This window comes from Mustela erminea, chromosome 6, assembly GCF_009829155.1.
Source record: "Mustela erminea isolate mMusErm1 chromosome 6, mMusErm1.Pri, whole genome shotgun sequence".
Lineage (NCBI taxonomy): Eukaryota > Metazoa > Chordata > Mammalia > Carnivora > Mustelidae > Mustela > Mustela erminea.
The window spans coordinates 51,393,308-51,413,257 of NC_045619.1; the positions used below are offsets into that span (position 1 = coordinate 51,393,308).

General features: G+C 40.6%; 1 protein-coding gene across 1 annotated transcript in view; it reads left to right on the forward strand.

Annotated features, from left to right (window-relative positions):
* The first annotated feature begins 3,853 nt into the window (after positions 1-3,853).
* Positions 3,854-19,950, forward strand: part of WIF1 (WNT inhibitory factor 1) — a 67,837-nt gene continuing 51,740 nt past the window's right edge. Inside the window, exons 1-2 of the mRNA XM_032347150.1 lie at positions 3,854-4,355; positions 4,858-4,997. Coding sequence (XP_032203041.1) covers positions 4,208-4,355; positions 4,858-4,997 — 288 coding nt within the window. The 5' untranslated portion in view covers positions 3,854-4,207. The remainder of the gene's footprint in view (positions 4,356-4,857; positions 4,998-19,950) is intronic.

A 19,950-nucleotide genomic window follows, 5' to 3' on the forward strand; every position in this document is an offset into this window, starting at 1 on the left:
TATCTGTGGTTCCCTTTCCATATCAGGGTGCTACAGGTGTGCCTGCTCCCCTCCTCCAAACACAGCTCAAGATGCAGCTGATACGCCCCAGTCTTAGTGCCAACACCTGGAGCTCTGGTTGAGGCAACAGGGCAGAGTGGGCAGCAGAAAGTCCGCTTGCCTGGCAAGTGGGTGGCTGGGTACTGACAAGATCCTTCTCTATAGCAGGCTTTGCCCCTGTTCCCACACAACAGCGCTTCTAGGATGAGTGCTGATTTCAGACCCCTCAGGCACCTTCCCCCTCCATCCCATGGCCTCTCCTCTAGTCCAAAAGTAGTAAACTCAGAATCCTATAGAAGCCCAGCAAGTCAAGTAAATGGGTGAAGCAGGCTCAACAGAAGAGTGTTAGAACTGTCAGAAGCGGAGGCCTGTTTGAATGGCAGCCACGACTCAACACCACCACTCACACACGTCCCCTTGTAAGGGAGGAATATTGCCAGATCTCTAAATTTTCCTTGAAGAAGTCATGAGAAGCCTGGAAAAGTCTGGAGAAGCTAGAAATCCAAATTTTATGAGAAATCTTCTGATTTTCAATGTCAGCTAGCCAAATCTTTTGGGATGTACTTAGGTCTTCACCTTTTCTTTTCAAAATAAACTTTTATTTTTTAGAATAGTTTTAGATTTACAGAAAAATGGCAAAGATAGTTTAGAGAGCTCTTGTCTACCCTCATACCCACATTCCCCTAATACTAGTACAGTAAATTGTTACAATTAAGGAGCCAATATTGATACATTAGTATTAATTTATTCAGATTTCTTTAATTTTATCTGATATCCTTTTTCTGTTCCAGGATCCCATCTGGGATTCCACATTACATTTAGTTTTCATGTGTCCTTAGTCTCCTTTTGACTGGAGCAATTTCACAGATTTTCCTTGTTTTTGATGACCTTGACAGTTTCAAGGATTATCGTTCAGGTATTTTTCAAAATATCCTTGGTTTTTCTGATATTTTTCAGCTTGGTTTTTCTGATATTTTTCTCACTATTAAACAGAAGTTATGGGTTTTCAGGAGAAGGCCACAGAGATAAAGTGCCATTCTCAAAACATACCAAGGGTACACATATTATCAGTATGACCTATCCTAGTTGATGTTGACCTTGACCACCTAGATGAGATAATGGGAGGTCTCTCAACTGTAAATTCTACCCACTGAGCCAGCCAATAAATGGTAGAATTTTCATACTGAATGAGGTTGATTTGTAATACCACCTGGCACATTATTTCCAAATTTTTATCATTTGCAAATAAATATTCTTACCTTTAATACAGAAACTGGAAACATGACCGCATTCTAAATGAAAAAGCCACTCTGCTCCTTAACAACAGAGAAACAAGCCTGAATTAGGTCTTCGGTAGCCCTTCCCTCCCAAAAAAGATACGCCCTCTTACTCTTGGAAATAGCTGACTGGCATATACCGTATGTTCTTTCCTTCCCTTTAAAATCCAAAGAGTTCAAGATTTTTAAAAATAGTATGGTTTTCTAACTATAATTGATCTAACTTTTTGTAAGTGTCCACTGCTAAGGAGAAGTGAATAGAGGGGACCTTACCCAGAGGAAGTTGAATGAGGAGAGAATTTAGCCCCTCTTTTTCTCTATCCCAAAGTGCATTTTAGGAGTTATTTCTTACTTAGTATTTGATTATAACAGCCTGTAGAGGGCGTCCTTGCACCAAGAGCCATAGGGGTTTGAGCATGGCTAAGAGAAAAAAGTTTCAATTAAGACCACACTTTAGGGAATCAAAGTAAATGTCTATTGTGTTTTGAAATTATCTTTAATTGGGAGACAATTGGCATTGAAATGTTGAAGGGCTCTAAAGGTTGCCTAATGTATGTGAATACACTATATAAAGAATAGTTACTGAAATGAATTCAAAATTAATAAAATGTTTGAAAAGAGGTAAATATATTTATTTTAAAGAAAGAATCTCTGTGAGGCTTGGGACCTAATTATGATTTACTTATCAGTACGAAGTGTAGTGACTAAAAGAATGGACTCTTAAATCAGGGTGCTTAGGTTTGAACCCTGATTCTGCCCCCGTGCCAGCTGGGTAACACAAGCAACCTGCTGGGCTTTTGGGAACCGTGCTTCCCAACAGTAAAATGGAAATAATAACAGTACCTATTTAAAAGAGTTGAGAATTAAGAAAGCACTTTAATTTTTATTTATTTTTTTTATTTATTTGACACAGAGAGATCACAAGTGGGGGGGGGGCGGGGAGCAGGCTCCCCCTGAGCAGAGAGACCTATGCGAGCTCAATCCCAGGACCCTAAGATCATGACCTGAGCCGAAGGCAGAGGCTTAACCCACTGAGCTACCCAGGCGCCCCAAGAAAGCACTTTAAAGTACTTATAAAGTTTGATGCTGGGGACGCCTGGGTGGCTCAGTTGGTTAAGCAGCGGCCTTCGGCTCAGGTCATGATCCCAGGGTCCTGGGATCGAGTCCCACATCGGGCTCCTTGCTCGGCAGGGAGCCTGCTTCTCCCTCTGCCTCTGCCTGCCTCTCTGTCTGCCTGTGCTCGCTCGCGCTCTCTCCCTCTGTCTCTGAAAAATAAGTAAAATCTTTAAAAAAAAAAAAAAAGTTTGATGCTGTAAGTTCAAATCAGTCATAATTAGACATCTTGTCTAATTACTTGTAAAGATCAACAGTTGTAAAGTTGAAAATACTTCATAATTGGAAATATTCTGTTCTTTTTAGTAACTGCTCATGACCTAACAGGTATTCAACTTAATGCATGCACAAATTCGGCTTTTCTTCTGTTTTTTTTCTGTTTGTTTTCCCCTCTTGAGGTGTCCACCACTCTACAAAAGACTAAGTGAAACACCACACCCTGGACACTTGATCCTTGGACATTTGTTGCAGCATCTGGGTGCTAAAGAACAAAGAGAAGTAAACAACCTTTTTCTGAGTCTGAAATCTTTCTAAGTATTGCTTTTGTTTTTGTTTTTTTTACCTTTTGCTTCCATTTTCTTTGCATAGCCAAGGGATTAAGCAGGGGGCAAGTTAAGTCCCTTTTGCTGAGGTCGGGTGGCCCTGTTAGACTACAGCCCACACTGCCAGCCAACTACTCTTCCCATAGACAAGGCCAGAACCTTGGTCCTGCCCCCAAGCGCCTGTGATTTCAGTACCACCGCGTGTGCCTCCAAGTTTCTGGAAACCTCAGCAAATATTAAAGGGTCCTACCCTCCCTCCCCCGACAGCGTCAGGTACGCCTGTCATCCAGCGTCCAGGGGAACCCTTCCTGGCGCCGCCGGGCGAGCAGGGAGAAGAGCCTCCTCGAGCTGTGAAAGCACCCTCTTCGCTGTCTGTGCGGAATGGAAGCCCTGCGCGCCGAGCCAAGCCCAGCGCCTGACATCAAGGGTACCCCAGGACCGCAGGTCGGGTTTTACACGGATGGGAATACGCCAAGTATCAGCGCTGAGCTGCTCAGAGAGAAACGAGAGGCGCGGAAAGGGAGACGTGAAGGAATACGCGCCTTGCCTCGGCACCGGCATGGGGATGTTAGTCGTTGTCGTCGTCGTCATCAGCATTATCATCACTGTCCTCAGCGCTCACTCACGCCAGGCGTGTCAGTTCTCCGGGCTCCCCCCAGGCCACGCCTCGCTAAGTAGGCGGCAGAGGCGAGGGACGTCCCAAGGGCCCCTCCCCACGCCGGGCTTGGCAACCGCCTACACCACGCGCCCCCTCCGCGCGCGCTCGCACCCGCGCCCCGCGGCGTGGACGCGGCCTCCGAGGGTCTCGCGCCGCCGGCGCGCGCGCGCCCCCCCTCCACCCAGCGCCCCCCAGCGGCGGCCAACTGAGCCGCGTCACTCCTCGCTCGCACCTCGCTCGCGCCCTCCCTTCCCGCTCTTCCCTCTCGGGCTGTATTTAACCCCGGGGCTGTTGGCGTCGGCGTGCGTGCTGGCATCTCCTGCTTTGCCAGTCCTGCGTCTCCGCGGTCCCCGCTCCCTCCCGCGCCCCCTTCGCCTCCCCGCCGGCGCCTGCTCTCCCCTCCCTCCTCCCCTGCAGGCTCTCGCGGGCTCTCTCGCACCGGAGCCAGGGGGCTGCACGCCCGGCCGTCTAAGCGGGCGCAGCTTGGGCTGAGGGAGGACTTCGCGGCCGCAGGCTGGGTAGGTGAGGCAGAAGGAGGTCGAGCGGCGAGAGCCACCGGGAGGGAGGTCCGGAGGAGCATGGCCCCGAGAAGCGCCTTCCCCGCAGCCGCGCTCCGGCTGTGGAGCATCCTCCCGTGCCTGCTGGTGCTGCGGGCGGAGGTCGGGCAGCCGCGGGAGGAGAGCCTGTACCTGTGGATCGATGCTCGCCAGGCGAGAGTACTCATAGGTAAGGCTCCCGCGCCCGCTGCCTTCCCTACCTGCGTCTCCGCTCTCTCCAGCGCTTCTGTTAAAGGGGAGATGCATGCATTTAAGTGTGTTTTTAAAACTTAATTTCCAAGAAAGGTTGCTCCCTTCCACCTTTTAATCAGCTCTTTTCCACCTGAAAGCGTATGAACTTCTGTCTCCAGAGACCTCAGCTGATGTAGTTGTTCTGATCATGCTGTTGCTAGTTTCTACAACCCTGTGTTTTGGGGCGGACCCCTCGTTTAGTAGCACCCGGTGACTGTATGTCCACTCCGTTTCCTGAAACCAGGTGTCTGTTGGCACAGTTCTTATCACATAGCGAGGAAAATTAGTGGGTACCTAGACAGGTGCTTTGTGTATAGACGTGGCCCATACCAACTCTTTAGTGTTCTTTTTGCGTGCGTTTTCTGGTTTGGATTCTTTTAAGTCTGCCCAGTTTTATGGTTTTGTTTTGTTTTGCTTTGTTTTGTTTTGTTTTAAACCAGGATTTGAAGAAGATATCTTGATTGTTTCCGAAGGGAAAATGGCCCCTTTTACACATGATTTCAGAAAAGCACAACAGAGAATGCCAGCTATTCCTGTCAATATCCATTCCATGAATTTTACTTGGCAAGCTGCGGGTCAGGTAAGTACTGATAACCAGGAAGGGTGCAGAAAATTACCTTTTAATATCTCCACTGCCTGATGGAAGGTAGAAATAATACTCTGTAGTGTGTAGACTGATACATTTTTACAACCATTAAGAGTGATTTCTCATGTGATCTACAAAGCAAATAAAGAATTAACTCCCGCTTATTTAAACATGTCACATAAAGATTCCCAAAGAAAAAAAGTAAGCCGTGTTCCTAAGCTTGCTATTTTGATATGACTCCATGTCTTCAGTCTGCTAGACACAAATACCAATGTCACTTCTTTCTATGATTACTGACATTAAAATTTAACATAACATCTATGCTAGAATAAAATATGTAAAACATATGGAAAAAACAAAAAACACATAGTATCTAAAAGACTCTTTGCTGTAGTATATGCCAATCACTTTTGACATTATTTGTACTTTACGACAAATTTTAAACTCTGTGAATATTTTTGACATTGTGATTTGAAAAAAAAAATCTGAATGTTATTCACTGGAACAATGTAAATGCTACATATTTCTGGTTGAAGTTCACAGCCTCAAAAGTGTCTGTAAGAACATTTGTAAAATATTGCAGGCTATTGATTTTTTAAATACCATTTAAAATACTTTCGTATGCAAAAAGAAAACTGCAATATATTTTTATGAAGAAATATTTCTTTTATTTCTTAATACATTACCATCCTTTGTATGTTACCTTTTGTACAGTCCCAGTAATGCATAAATGACCTCTAATTTTGGAAAGAAAAGAAGGATAAATATGATGTGAATTTAATTTCTTTTGTGCAGTTGGAGAATTACTCTAGGGGACAAATAGTAAGTAATAACTTCTTTTGCTCATGAGTTGGTAAAATGTGTCCACTATGGAAATCATTGTAATTATAATTAAAATCACATTTTGGGGGCTTTTTTTATTCTAAATTTACTTAAATGGCTATTTTCATGAAGAATGTGATCCAGAAAACACTTTATAAAAAGTAATTATTTTGAATTGAGAAGCCACTTTGGGTCCCTCTAAATATCTGTTATATTTTGGGTGTGACCATGACCATTTAAATGTGTTTTTCCCCTCAGGTCTGTTCTCTCTCTTTTTTTTTTTCCCCCAAAATAAACCAAATCTAGACCCATCAACATTTCTGTGTTGTAAAAAAAGAAATAGATGTTTTGGATCCACTGAGGTTCATAACAGAAAAGTCATTTATTCCAATACCCCCATTTGGTAGATAAGTTCACTGAGGCTTCTATTGCTCTAAAGATTATTCCTTTTCTTCCTATAATTGTCTCTTCATACTTTATGGACAATTGATTTTGGAATAGTGCGAAATCGGTAATAAAACATGAATGACCTTTTGCCATCTCCTTTCTTTTCACCTGAATCTATCTGTGTTTAATCACTTGGCAGATGAAATCAATATTAATTCTGTAGTTTTGAAAAGTATATTTTCTTTACTTACACTTTTATGAATTTATGAGAACCATTAGACGATAGCTTAACTTACACCCTTTCCTGACTGAAAAGTTTTGGTAACTGTAGGAGAAACAGAAAATGTCAACAGTTCTTATTTATTTATTTCTCATATGCATTTGTCATTTGGAGAATGGAATTTGAAGCAAAGCCTTAAATACTATGTCATCCCCCCGTCGCTTTATAGCATAGTACGTGTTTGCCAGCCCTGAAATATTGTTGAGTATGAAATTGATCTCAGGAATGTCCCTTGTAACGGATTAGAGAAGATATTGGAACTGGCTTGGAGATGAAGCTTCTAGCATCTTTTTCTCTCTTGTTTAGGTGTTGATTGCCTCTGTGGATTATCCCAATACACAGGGCAATGTTAACACCTCAGTTATCTTGCTTTTTACGTTCAGTCTGCTCTGGTTAGGTTACCACAGGTAACTAACATGAACTCTGGGGTCTGTTTTAATTAGTTGGGAGGATAAGTGAGGCGGGCAGGATCTACACAATATTGCCAAATAGCGGGACATTTAAAAGTATTATTTAAATTTTATTTATTTTACCCAATAAAGTTATGTGACTCCAGCAGCATAATGTTTGAAATGCATGGAAATTTTGAAGATGAGAAAAATAATCACTTCAATGCCAATTAAGTATTTTGAAAGGCATCTCTGGCTAAAGCCAAACCACATCAAAACAACTACATGGAAAATGAAAAGTTCATTCCATTATCTAGTTATTTCATCCAAATAATATCAAACATTTAGGATTTCAACACAAGCAAAAACACACAACTGATTAACAAAATCTTAAACTTAATATAAAAGTGTTTTGGCAGCACGTGGAGAAAGTTAAACTGACATTAAGTTTGAAGACCTAGAGGCGGTAGGTATTATCTCCTTCCAAGAAATTATTAGTCCATTAATTCAAAGTATTCTTGGGGCCATTTGAAAGAACTATTATGTTCTACTTCAAACAAATGCAAATAAAAATTACAGTGTAATTCATTTCTCCACATCAAGTTGGTCAGGGTTTTAAGAGTGTTTTGAGTGTTTTGAATCTATAAGTTATTGAGAATGGGGACTGCTTATTATATGTGGCTGATGCCCCTGTTAGGCTTTTTGCAAGGCTCTTTGATTCTGATAGCAAAAAGCTTGCTAGACATATTTTGACTGGAAAATTTCTCTTCCAGAGATTCATCCCAAGGAAATCATTATGGATATTAATAAAAATTTATGTGTAAGACTCTTCCTCATATTGTGCTATTTATAAAAGTAAAAATAGGTAGAATTTAGAAGTCCAGTGACAGTGGCAGGAGAATACAATGAAGCATTAAGAAGAGTATTCTAGACATCAAAAAAAAAAAAAGAATATTCTAGACATCTACTCAATACCATAGAAACATATTCATGACAGATTAGGTCAACAGCCTATCACAGTATCTTCTGCTTGATTCCATTACAAAATACAAAGGCAAACATAGGAATAAACAGCTGATGTATTAGAGGTTTTTAAATGATAGGGAACTAGGAAGGGTTATGAACACATTAATGTTCCTTACATATTGGTAAATATTGCACTTGATACCCTGTATCTTCAGCCTGTAACCTCTGATTCTCCAAGGTGTCAATATTAGTTACATCTGTGTATATTACATTTTTATTTTTTCCACAATGAGTAGTGTGTATTGATTTATAATTTCAAAAACTATTTTACATTAAATATGTGCAAAAAGCTATACTTTAGAGTTTAAACTTGCATGACGTTCCACATTAAAAATACTTTACTTGTATTTATTATCTGATATCATTTTTATACCATACATGACTCAACCAAATGGTAAAACAAACAGTTTTCATGACTGGATCATAACTATGGAGCCCAAATAATTCACTAATGCTTATCTGATTCTCACCAGTTTCTTTCAAGATCCCTAAAAATCTGCCTAGCAAGGCTTTCCTATCTGAAACTAGATGACCTGACCTCTTTCACTGAAATCCTTATTTTCCATGGAAAACCCTGTCTCTACTTTATCTCCCATTTAAAATACTCATTTTCTGACATGCCCTTTCTCAAGGCCTTTAGATCAGAGAAGAATTTCTATTAAAGAGGTTTAGGCTTAAAAGATTTTTAATAATTAAGGGAAAATACTCTTTATTGCTATATATAACTTTTAATAGTTGATATTTTTCAATGAGGCATTCCTTATTCTAATTTTTCTCTAAACTTGGGACAGATAAGGGCCATGAGTGACCATTTTGGTTTTCTAAATGATGCACTAATTAAACATTTTATTTGGAAAATAATCCTTTCTAAAACTAATGACTTTCAAATAAAACTTTAATGAGAAGTTTTGTTAGACAAATCTGAATTCTAATATTAGGACACCGCTGCTGATTTCCATATGAACCAATTTGGTTCAAGGCCAAAATTTTTTGTTCCTATAGATCATATGTATATATGTTTATTTATAAAGATCATTTAGACTTGATTTTAGTAACTGTAATATATTCTATCACCTGCATATAGATGCTAAGATACTATGAATCTAGTACCCAGTTAATTGCATCTTTCTATGTTGGCTTTTTTTTTTTTTTTTTTTTTAAGCCATGGTGATGGATTTCTGCTGAGCCATTTGTCCTAGTTTTCCAACCTCCTTGTGACCAAATGCCTGGATTTCTGAGATGGTTGGCAAGGGTTGGGGTGAAGTTGGGGGTGTATGGAATAGAAATTCTCTGGGTGAAGATAGCCAGCCATTATTAACTTCCAGCCTACCACATGGGTTACCAAGCAAGCTCTAACCACCTGTAACAACAGGTCCAGATCTTAAAGTAAGCTTGTTATCATGTATGATGGTCACAAGTCTTATAACCACTAGAAGTCAGTGATAGAGCCTCATTTTTCTCAATTGCAGGGTGTTTAAAAACAAAACTGTAAAGTGTTATTGTGGATACAGGAAGGGAAGAGGAGAATTTTGTCTGCTGTCCTGGGAAGTAGGGGGTCACATGTATATCTTAGAAGAATTGATTATTGAGTTAAGCTGTAGAAATGTGTTATGTATTACCATAGAAAACAAAATACTGCAAATGCTGAAGATAAAGCACAGTGAGTACAATATTTATCAATATATAAGGAGTAGAAATGTGTTCATAACCCTTCGTAGCTCCCTATCAATTAAAAAACTTTTCAAATTATTTCAAACTGCCAGAAGCAAGAACAATAATAACATAAGATCAAGTATAAGGAAAGCTCAAGAACTTTACCTGGATAGTGGTGTCTTTGTGAATGATTCCAGCCGGCAGCATCCAAATTTAGCTTTAAACAGAGGAAGGTACTGTTGGCAAAAGAAAAGTAAAAAAAAAAAATCATTTTCCTGAGAATTGACTCATATTTTTGCGATTTTTTTTTTAAAAAGTGGAATCCTTCTCCTGACATCTTTCCGTAATGTGAACTAGATAATCTAATTCTGTCATTTAAATGCCCCTGCAGCTCTAGATAGCTTGTTTTTGCAACATAGTGTTTGATACAGTGTCACACTGGTCCCATTAAACTAGCCATAGTTTGTGGTCTCAAATTTCCCATTGGACTGGTTGAGGAAGGGAGACTTGTATGAACATGTTTCTTTCCTTTTCTCCCCTTGACAAAAATGAAAGAAAGGCAACAGAGAAGTGAATTTTAACTCAAACACTTCCTCTCCCTCTTCAAAGGACTGCCAAATACCTTAACTATCTTCTTCTAATTCCATAAGTTATGGTAACACTGATTATTAGTATAAAGTCCCTTAATGTGTACTGTCCCCTTTTTTTTTCCCTAATGGAGTTATGATCGTTTTGATAGTTACAATCCAAGTGGTTGGATACTTTCCTGCTCCTGGGGTTTGCCATCATACCTTTGCGGTGGTGTTTTTTGTCACCCAGTGGAGGAAATGCCTCAGTTTTTGACCCCTGGCCCATGGTTTCAAAGTGGGAATGTGAATATGTTTACATACTGTGAGCATGATTTTTTTCAGAAGGTACTCATATCAAAAACACAGCTTTAAACTTTTAATGTTTAGATTCTGCTAGGCTGTGGTATTTTGCATTGTGGTGTTGTGGACATGCCACTAGGGATCAAAGAGTAATTCTGCAGAAAGCCCATTTCATTTAGCAAAGCAGGCATGTGCCAGCCATCTGTTGTATGTGCTGATAGAAAACAGCAGTAAGTTTCTCAAACTTTTGCCAGAAAAAAAAAAAAAAAGCCTTTATTGCTTAGAGGAGATGAGTTACAAGGTACCTTATAAGCCACATCTGGTTCTATAGCGATTTACATGGCACAAATGTAAACTCTGCTAGGTCTTCCTTACACGGTGGTATAAAGGCATGTAAACAAGACCTTCATCACTATCCTCTACGTTTATTCTAGACTTTAGAACCGTTGCAGAAACAAAAATCTTTTAAATTGTCGTGGTGAAGTGGAAAGGAATGATATTCAGTAAAGCATTTTGCTTTGGATTAAACTCATTTCCCTTCAATGTCCCTGATGTGTTGTGAGAGGAAAAGTTTGGGGATTAAGAATTTAGTGAAAATGTTCTTCATCCTGTAGCTGGATCTCTGGAGGAGACATTGGCAAGTCAGGACTTCTTTTGCTGCAATAGGTTAACCAACTTGTCCCATTTGCCAGCCTGGGAGTAACTTGGTTCCGTTGCTGTGAACCCTTCCTGGATGGGGAGTCGTTCTCCCCTGCAGTGTTTCTCTGCCTCAAGCACTTGGTCAATCAACAAACATAGACACTGACATGCAAAGAAGAATAAGCATGATCCCGGCCCTCAGGAAGCTGATAGTCTAGGAAGCAAATACCTATCATGCTCATCCAAATGAGGTTAGAAAGTATAGGATTGGTTGAGAACACAAAGAAGGCCACTCTTTTCCCTGCCTGGAGGAAAGAAGGGCAGGAGCTCTTCACTGAGCTTACGGAGCAGGCGATGTCTGAATTAATTCCTGAAGGATGAGGAAGCTTTCATCAGACCAGCAGGAAAGGCAAAACACCTTCCAAGTGGTGAGTTCAGGATGTTCAAGTGCATGGAGGTCTTAAAGGAGAAGGCATGTTCTAGGTGATCATGAGGGGTCTCGGGTCCCCCCTGAGAGGTAATGGAAATTCAGTGAAGGGGACATCAAGGTCAAATAATGGAGAATGATTATGGGGAAGGAGAAGAAGGTAGAAACAATTCAGGGAGATTTCTTTCTTCTCTGCTGTGAAAACAATAGACAACATTTTGCGGGTTTGTCCCAGGGATATACTAAGTAAATCTTTGGTTTATGTGTTGGGTGGACAGTGGCTTTTCTACAATCATCAGTTAGCTCTTTTTTCTTATTAAACTTTTGGAAAATTTTGTGATGATTAGTCTCAGCTCCAGGTTAAATTATTTTTGGCAAATAAAGCACAGAACTATAAAAAATGGCATTTTGCAAGTGCATAGAACTTTTTAGAAAATCAATTTAATTTTCTAATAGAACTAGAACTTTGAATTTAATGTAAAAAGAAGCTTAAAAAGGACAATAATATGTTGATTTGTGAAAGAATTGATTTAGCATCTGTATTCTGCTCCCATACCTTTCTAAGTATCAAGAAAAGTATAATAACGGTATAGAAATTATATCTGGCAGGCGATGCTTCCATTTAAATGATGAGAAGTGGACACTGGGCATAGATTTATTTAAAATAAGCTTGCTTCTTCAACTATTTGACTTTCTTTTAAAACTTATAGTTAAAACTCTAAAGTCTGTTGCCCTAGGCCCACAAGAATGACAATCAGCCTGGTATGGTGTTAATGCTTCATCCGTTTATTTCGTCAACTTCCTTAGCCTATATGCAGCAGGGTGACCAATAAGGGGCCAAGCAATGGGGAGAGCCAATGAGAGTCCTGTTACTATGCTGATTAAATTTGAAACAGCCAATAACTATGTCCTCCTTTAGGCGGGCTTCACCAGAACGTTCGTTGTTTACTTGCAGCATATTTTGCTGACAGTGAGCCAAGCGCCATCTTGTAATGGTGGGGACTTTCCCGGCCGGAGGCGGTCCCCGACAAAAGTCAGGGGCTCCCAGGTGGCTCAGTCTGTTAGGCATCCAACTCTTGATATCATCTCAGGTCATGATCTCAGGATCGCGGAATTGAGCCCTGTGTGTGGCTCCATGCTAAGTGGGAAGCCTGCTTGAGAGCCTCTCTCTGCCCTTGCTCTCCCCTCCAGCAAATGTGTGCATGTGCACACGCACACACACATACATGCACACACACACATAGACACACACACACACACGCATGCACACACTTTCTCTCAAATAAACAAATAAAATAAATCTTTTTAAAAGTCATAGGACAATTTCTGCTCTTTTTTCTCAGACAAACGTGGATTTTGTCTTCTTTTTGAATTTTATAAATGAGTGTGATTAAAGAATCTTGAAAATTGTCAGCATCCTTTGCAATGCATTTACCTTTTCAGTCTCATAGAGCAGCTACATCTGTGTGAGCCTGAAATGGGACAGATTCAGGATTAACTTCTTAGCTGATAATATGAGGAAGGGCATGAACACAGTTCTTGCTCTGAGGCTCTCAGACAGAACACAACTCACATCCTGGGGAAGCAAAATATGATTAAGGACCAATTCTTTGCCCTTGAGAAAACTAGAAGCTAACCAGAGAGGCAGACATAGACAAACAGATCATCCTAATAATTGCTGGGAAGTGGTACTATAGCAACACTAGGACATTCCCAGGATATAGTGAGAGCACAGAGGAGAAGTAACTCCAGAGCTGAGTCTGACTATTGAGTTAGCCAAGAAAAAATATGGAAGAGTGGATGGGTTTTTAGGGAAAGGAAACAGGTTAAGGCAAGTATAGAGACCAGAAAGTCATTATCTGGGAGCCAATACTTTGGTGTGACTGGTGTGTATGTGCAAGTAGGAAGTAAAGAGGTGGGCAGGGACTAAGTCCTAGAGGACTTTGTTCAGCATGGTAATGCATCTGGGATTTACTCTACAGACAATGTGGAGTCAGTTCATGAAAAAGTATTAAGCAGAGGACAGTAGCATCAGATTACGTATTTAGATCGTCGTGTCATGGGATAGAAAATAACTTTGAGGGTGCTTGACTGCAAGGAGAGAAATCAAAGATAATAGGATACAAGATCAGGGATGAAGGAAAAGGAAAATAGATTGGGGCAATATTTAGGAGATAAAAATCCAAAAATCTTGGTGCTAGGAATAAAGAGCATCACGTTTCCTCCACTATCTGCTTCATTAACTTGGTGGTAGCCCTGTTAGCCTTTACCCCCTACCCCCAAACTCATCCTTCCTGCCCCAGGGCCTTTGCACATGAAGTTGTCTTGGCCTAGAATTCAGTGCTGCTAGATATCTGTGTGGCTTGCTCACTCATTTCCCCCATGTGCAATCAAATTTCACCTCCTCTAACATACTTTCCCCTGCCTCTCCTCTGTAAAACAACCACCACCACCCTCATTACTCTTGAGTCTACTTCTCTACTGTATATTTTTATGGTCCTTAGAATAATGATTGAACCTAATTATATTTGATTATAATTGTTCAACCCTCCCATTCAATGTAAGCTCATGAGAACAAAGACTTCGTTTTATTCACCATGTAAGTACTCCAGGTCCTACAACAGTTCCTGACACGTGATAAGCAGTTGATAACTATTAGTTGAATAAATTAATATATAAGGTAGATCCCATTATTATTCCCATTCAATAGATAAAACAACTGAGGCAGAGAGGAGCAAGAGAAACATAGGTAGTAAGTGGCAGAGCTGGAATTCAAACCTGGACAGCTGGGATTCAGAGCCCTTGCTCTGATAAGTGCTAAACAGAGGTATGAACAGAATGGGAACACAGAAGGAGGCAACAGCTAACTTTGGCTGAGGAAGGAGGCGAAGACTTTGCCAGAGAAGATACAACAATTGAACTGGGACTTGAAGCTGTGTAATCAGCTGAGACAGAGGAGTCAGGTGTAGGGAGGAGGGCTATTCCAGACAGAGGCAAAGGAGCTGTGAAAGAGCATTCTAGGAGAGCTAATGGTGCCTTAGAAAGCCGCTGAATGTATGCAACCGAAAATATTGGGGGCTGGGGCTGGGGACACCATGTGTGTGTTTGTGAGGAGAAGAAGCTGGATGTTTGGGAAGAGCCAGAGGGAGAAATAGTAGAACCGATGGAAAGGTCAGTTAACCCAGTTCTTTTATCTATAAGAGAAGCAGTTTGGATTACCTCTAAGTGCCATCCAAATTCTAAAATATAATGATTCTATCTCTTAAGTAAAATATCTTCAATCATTTAACATTAATGGTAATACCTTCATTCAAATTGTGGTAACTGTCTCTGTTTTTTTTTTTTTTTTTTTAGAACAGATTTAGAAAGATTCTTCCTCCAAATTTGTCTTATTTATTGTCAAATTTAAAGAGGTTCATCTCAGAATACTCTTTTATTTATTCAACATTGATGATAATTGTCAATACTTGTGTAACACATACTCTTGGCCCATCACTTTGCCAATAGTCTCTCATCAGATGTTCAGAGAAGGCATGAGTGAAGCACTAGTATGATCCCCAGTTTATAAAATGAGGAAACTAGGGCACAAGGAAGTCAAATTTTTTGCCCAAGACCATGCAGTATATATGGCTTTATACTTCAGAGACCTCTCTGTGACAAACTTCTAGAATGTCTTCTCACTCAGAAAACAAAAATTCAAAGAACATTTATCAAAGCTTACTACGTGTTAGGTTCTGAGAATACAAATTCTAATTGATCTAACCGCTTTCTAGGAATCTGCCAGCTGATGGTGAAGACTGGCATAGAAGGCAATAATTGAGTTCTCAGGGCCTACATGTATGGTTGGATGGCATTTTTTGTTGTTGCATAAGGTAACTCGACCAAAGTGGCAAGTTCAACCTGCCCGAGCTCAAATCCAGCTCACTTCACTTGTCAAGTCTAATAGTGTGCCACAGAGCTACCTCTGTCAAGAGGGGACATTTCTACCTAATTTGCACAGAACCTTCATGTGGGCTAGGTGACCCTCATGAAATGCCCTAAGAGAAGTACTGTGGAAGCATAAAGCCAGAGGGTTTTGCCATTGATCAGGTAAATTTACAATTACTTACATTCCAAAGAAGATATCACAGAAGAGGTAACATCTAACCTGGGTCATGAAAAGTGTTCAGTAGGCAGAGAGTGACCTCGGCAGGTGGGGCTGGACGAGGCGTTCTATGTATACTGAATGACCCAGAGGAAAGTACACAAGATTACAAATCAGTGTGTATTTGAAGAAGGATTATCAGTCCCCAAAGCTTGGGAAGATTATGATTTCTGTATGCCATAGTTGACTTGTCTTACAGAAAATAGGGAGCATAATAACGTAGATGGTAATATCATGTCTGCATGAAAGCAGACTTTGGTGGAAAGATAATTTTGGTAGCAGAGGAATGGCAGATGCTGGGGTTCCTGGCTGAGGACTAGGACCCAATTAGGAAGTTATTTAAGACATTCCCAGGTGACAAGAGCGTGAAAGAAAGTGGGCAGTGAGGAGAGGAAGGTAAGGAGCAGAGTCCAGAGCTATCTGTCAGTATGACTGCAACGAGGGTGTTTTGGAAATGTGGGACTAGAGGATGACTCCTGGGATAGATGGACAGATGCTTGGATAGTTATGTCTTAACTGAGAAAGTAATTACAGGAGCAAGAGCAGAACTGTTTGAGGTACAAAAGCAGTGCAGCCCACTTGGAAATTCTTGAACACCAATTTTCTGCTGAACATCCAGATGGCAGAGTCTGGTATGAATTTGAAAACTTGAGTCTAGAGCGAAGATATGAGATGTAGAATACAAAGACTGATTTTGGAGATCTGGGGGACTTCTTCTGGACCTCCCTTCCTTCCTTCCTTATTTTGACCTGAACTCAGTAAATAGCTGAGGACTTAGCTAATGCCAAAGCTCATGCTGAGTGCTAATACATACATATATATATATATGTAAATAGTATATGAAGATTACCCTCAAGGAGATCAAGCTTGGCCTCAGCCTAGTGTCACAACAGAGATGAACAAAACAACAACAGTGCAATATTAAATGTGTTATAATTATAGAATGAAAGTGATGGGAGAGGTATGAATTAACCCACATAGGGTTCCTGGTGTTCTTCAGGGTATAGCCTGAAACCTATAAAACTAATATATGCACACTTGCTATATATGCTTACCTTCATGGTTTTCATGTACTTGAGATAGTTTGACCTCATGTATTCTGCCTCCTTCTTGCCACTATTATTACTATTGTTTTGGAAATGAACAGGACAAATGTCACTATACCACTAGGTGACAGAGAACATCATCCCTCCAGAATTAAGCATCTAGAACTACTCTTGAGGAAATGGTCCATGTGGGCTGAAGATAGTCCTGAATAAACCCATGCCATAGGGTTTGTTTGTATGTCTTGTTTACAAGGGCTGTTCAGTATTAGTCATGGGTGTATTCCCCAGGGGGGTGATTCACATCTGAAGTCAAGTCCACACAGATTATCTCCTACTTAAGGCAATACCCAGATGGATCCCCAAAAAACTTGTAAAATTACTCTGATATCTACCTTTTGAGGACTTAGTGAAGCTGTTTGATTCCTGTCACTTGTAACTTCAACCAATATTCCTGTTTCCAGTTGGAACTTGATGAAGACTTTGAAATTGTACTTATATTGCTGTCACTTACAGCAGTAGCCAGCAGGTGGCAATGTAAAAGTTACTTCTATGTGGAATTTTACCCCTCAACAGTTCTTAAGCCTGTGGGGGTTCTGTCTGTCTAACAGAGACCAATTTGTGGGATACTATGATCTGACACAACTCATTTCAATGGACCGTTTATATATTGAGTTAGTTAGGAAAGAAAACCTGTTTCAAATTCCATGTCACTGAAAGCATGAAGACTCAGCATAGATTTGAGAACTCATCCTAAATAACTTCAAATGTGAATGATTTCATTTTACATATATTTTCTATTTCCTCCTTTTAAACAATTGCTCGATTTCAGGCTGGAGTCAAGCTTTGAATATCTCTCCATATTCATACAGTGTTTTCTTTGCCTTCGCTGGCTATATCTTTAGGTGTCAGCAGAATAACAGTGTTAGAAGAGATCCCAGAGCTCCTCTACCCCATCAAGCCCAACTTTTTCTGAAGCATCCCTGAATCATGGTCTCTCAACTCCTAGTTGAACATGCTTGGTGACGTGAAACTTAATAGGGCAGATGTTCCTGAATACTTTTAATTGTTTTTGTCAATGAAAGTTTTCTTCATAATGGTTTACAACCTACCTTCCCACTGTAACTTGAATATCCTGAAACTCTAAGTCTATGAGCTTCCATTTGGGGAGTCCTGCCTTGCATTTATACCCTGAAGTTTGTTGACTTGTCCTCTCCATTGGGAATGTAGGGACTCTGGTTCATTTGCCCCTGCTTCTTCCCTAGTGAAGACCATCTATTTCAATGAGTTCTTAGAAGGAATCTGCACATTCCATCCTAGAGGGAGATGTCTTGACCCCTGCTGCTACAGTGTGGCTCAGGTGAGACCCACCTGCCAGTTCTAGATTCAGCCTTTCCATGTTCCCTGAGCTATAAAGACTCAAGGGGCCACAGAGGACTGTAATCTCCATAGGCCTCACATTCTCAGAGTAACTTGATGTCCTGTGCCAAAATAGGGAAACTACCCCCTTCCTCAATTTGACATTAAACATTGCCACCTGGCACTGAAAAGAGCATGAATTAAGGCCCTTGACCTCCACTAGACACCAACATTAATTTCCTGCAGCCCATGTGCCCACACACCCCAATTTCTCAGCTCCTCCCCATGAGCCACTTTGCATTTCTTCAACCTTGATTCCTAAATATGTAGCAAAAGTATGAAAGTATCACAGACGGCATTTCCTGGTACTCTACTCTTTATATTCTGATGAGAAGAGAGTTCATTGCTAGAATAAGAGATTACTTCTAGAATTGTGAAATCATCTTTTAGTGTATAAAACTGTGCGATAAACTAGAGAAGAAGAAAAGGGAAGAGGGGAAGAGACAAAGGAAAATAACTAACACTTAATATGGTATTCTATGTGCCAGCCATTGTGCTAATGATCACTTTTCCTCACTATCTAGTTTAACTCAACAACCTACGAGATAAGCGCTACAAATATTCCCACTTTACAGAAATGGCAACTGGGTAACAAAAAGGTAATGTAACTTGCCTACAGTCACACAACTAGTGGGTAGTGGGGCCAGGATTTAAACTCAGGTAATCTGACTCCAGAATCCATGAGGAAACTGCAACCTGAGCTCTTTAAATCAAATATTTTTTCCTGAATCAGATCTTTATTCTTTAGAGAGTCTATGGCACACACACCATGTGCTGTGGAACATGAGTTAGATAAGATGCTGGCCGATAAGAGCTGACACTCTTAAAGGAGGCTGAAATAGCATGGCTTTTGTAAATATTAAGTGCACTCACTTGACATTGTCATGTGTAGTAGGTTAAAATGGTTAAATATCATGTGATTTAACCTAATAACAAAAACTGTCATTGATGAGCTATTTACCATGAGCCAGCCCCTATTCTAAGTAATTTATATGGATTACCTAATTTCATTCTTGGACCAAGTCTGTGACTTGAAGATACTATTTTTATCTCCATCGAAACACATGAGAAGGGGCGCCTGGGTGGCTCAGTCAGTTAAGTGTCTGCCTTTGGCTCAGGTCATGGTCCCAACGGTCCTGGGATCGAGCCCTGTATCGGTATCAGCGGGAAGCCTGCTTCTCCCTCTCCCATTCCCCCTGCTTGTGTTCCCTCTCTCACTGTCTCTTTCTCTCTCTCTGGCAAATAAATAAATAAATAAAATCTTTAAAAAATAAAACATATGAGAAGGCTGAGGTGCTGAGAAATTAGGTAACTTTTCCAGGATGATACCTTAGTCATCTGTAGAGCCTGGGTGTGAACCGTGGCTGTTGGATGCCAAAGTAGGGATATGGAAATATATATTGTTTCACTTCTGTGTCACACAAGAGAAGGCTGATCTGTTGATCCAAATCAATTTTTTAAAAATATTTTATTTTTATTTATTTATTTGACACAGAGAGAGAGAGAGAGAGAGATCACAGGTAGGCAGAGAGGCAGGTAGAGAGAGAGAGGAGGAAGCAGGCTCCCTGCTGAGCAGAGAGCCGGATGTGGGGCTCGATCCCAGTCCCCTGAGATCATGGCCCGAGCCGAAGGCAGAGGCTTTAACCCACTGAGCTACCCAGGCACCCCCCAAATCAATTTTTAATGAAGCAGCTTCATTTAGAGTGTTCTACCTTGCCAGGCAGATACCAGATTAACCAAGTCAAGATCTCGCTTAGAAGCTAAATGGAACGAATACAAAGTCCATTTGACTCCAGACTGGCTGATTGTCTCTGGTTCCCAATGTTTGGTCATTAAATGTATCTGATTT